Genomic DNA, 1,809 nt, shown 5'->3' on the forward strand with positions numbered 1-1,809 from the left:
TATATATATATATTTATTTATTTATTTATTTATTTATATTTATTCATTTATATATTTCCATTTATATATTTCCATTTATATATTTCCATTTATATATTTCCATTTATATATTTCCATTTATATATTTCCATTTATATATTTCCATTTATATATTTCCATTTATATATTTCCATTTATATATTTCCATTTATATATTTCCATTTATATATTTCCATTTATATATTTCCATTTTGTGTTAAAAGAAATAAATTTTTGAATATTTTTTGCGTTTACATTTCATATATGTAGTCATACATGAATTTGAATTTGTTGTTTATTATTTTCTTTTGTTAATTTATATTGTTTTAATTTTTTGAGTTGTTCCTTAATTTGTTGTGAAGAGATTGAAGGCGAATGTGTTAATGTTTTATCTAATGGTTGTTTTTGTCTGAGCATTTTAATATATTGAATTTTTTGATGTGTGTCATCTCCGAATTGAAGCCAGTCTATCCAAACGACACGTCTTATATTCCATCCTAAGTCATATAATATTCTGTGTTGTAATTTAACATTTTCTGTATATTTATTTGTACATGTATAAAAACAAGAAGGTCCATCAATAAACCAACAATTTCTTTTATCATTGGTTTCTCCAATATCGATGAAATAACATCCCCATAAAAATGTATTTCTGTGACTTATACCTAATTTAGATAAGCAATCAGAAACTTCCCATTGAAATGATGATGGAGCTCTACTCGTTTGTGGTATTCGTCTCATACTTAATCTTACATAAAAGCTTTTAACTTTACTTGATAAATTATCCCATACATGTGGACATATAACTCTAATAGCTACTGCTGATTTATATGCATTTCTATAATGCTGAGGTCTTGAACATATAAACATATTTGTAAATCTTGTAAGAATATATTTCTTAACTTCATCATCATATAAATTAATTAACGTAACATCATTTATTACATTTCTAAAATCTTGAGCAAATATAGATTCCAATTTTGTAATAATATTTTTATTCATAAAGTTTTTATAATTATTATCATGTATACCTAATTTAGCAATACTATGATTTATTTTTATTAAATCTTTTGTTCTTATATCATCAAATTTATTTATAATCGTTTTACAAAATTCTTTAAAAAAACATTCATCTCTTATTAATAATCTATTAAGAGCCCAAGCTATACACATCAATGGGTGGCTATAAAAATCGTCTAAATTATTTTGTATACACTTTAAAAACTTTTCATAAAATAAGGTATTTAAAAATTTACTTTTACCCATACCATAAAATATATAACCTATTTGTTGAGGTGTTAACGTATCACTTATTTCTAATACCCTTTTACTATATCCTTTCCATAATTCATAATCATGCTTTCTTAATGTTGCCGCTTTTTGTATACAACCAGATAAGTATTGTCCATCTAGTAGTTCCACATTGCTTGTTAAACATACATTCATAGGTAACCAGTATTCTCGTACCCTTTGTTGTGCCCACGAGCGAAAACGTTTGTGCATACGTTTTGCTTTATACTTTATTCTGCTTTCCCTCCTTATGGCGCTAATAATAACTCTTTCTCTGGGTCTAAGCAGCGTCATCCTAAAAAAAAAAAAAAAAATAAAACAAATAAAACAAATAAAACAAATAAAACAAATAAAATAAATAAAACAAATAAAATAAATAAAACAAATAAAATAAATAAAATAAATAAAACAAATAAAATAAATAAAATAAATAAAACAAATAAAATAAATAAAAGAATTAAAGGTATAGGAATATAATGACTTATATCTTTCGTTTGATGT

General features: G+C 23.3%; 1 protein-coding gene across 1 annotated transcript; it reads right to left on the bottom strand.

Moving 5' to 3' along the window:
* Window positions 1-288: 288 nt before the first annotated feature.
* PRSY57_1029100 (RAP protein, putative) lies at window positions 289-1,602 on the bottom strand (the record flags this gene model as incomplete). The annotated part of the gene is made up of 1 exon (XM_012907879.2): window positions 289-1,602. One exon carries the CDS (start codon window positions 1,600-1,602, stop codon window positions 289-291), a length of 1,314 nt encoding a protein of 437 aa, XP_012763333.2.
* Between the last annotated feature and the right edge of the window lie 207 nt (window positions 1,603-1,809).

This window comes from Plasmodium reichenowi, chromosome 10 (assembly GCF_001601855.1).
Source record: "Plasmodium reichenowi strain SY57 chromosome 10, whole genome shotgun sequence".
NCBI lineage: Eukaryota > Apicomplexa > Aconoidasida > Haemosporida > Plasmodiidae > Plasmodium > Plasmodium reichenowi.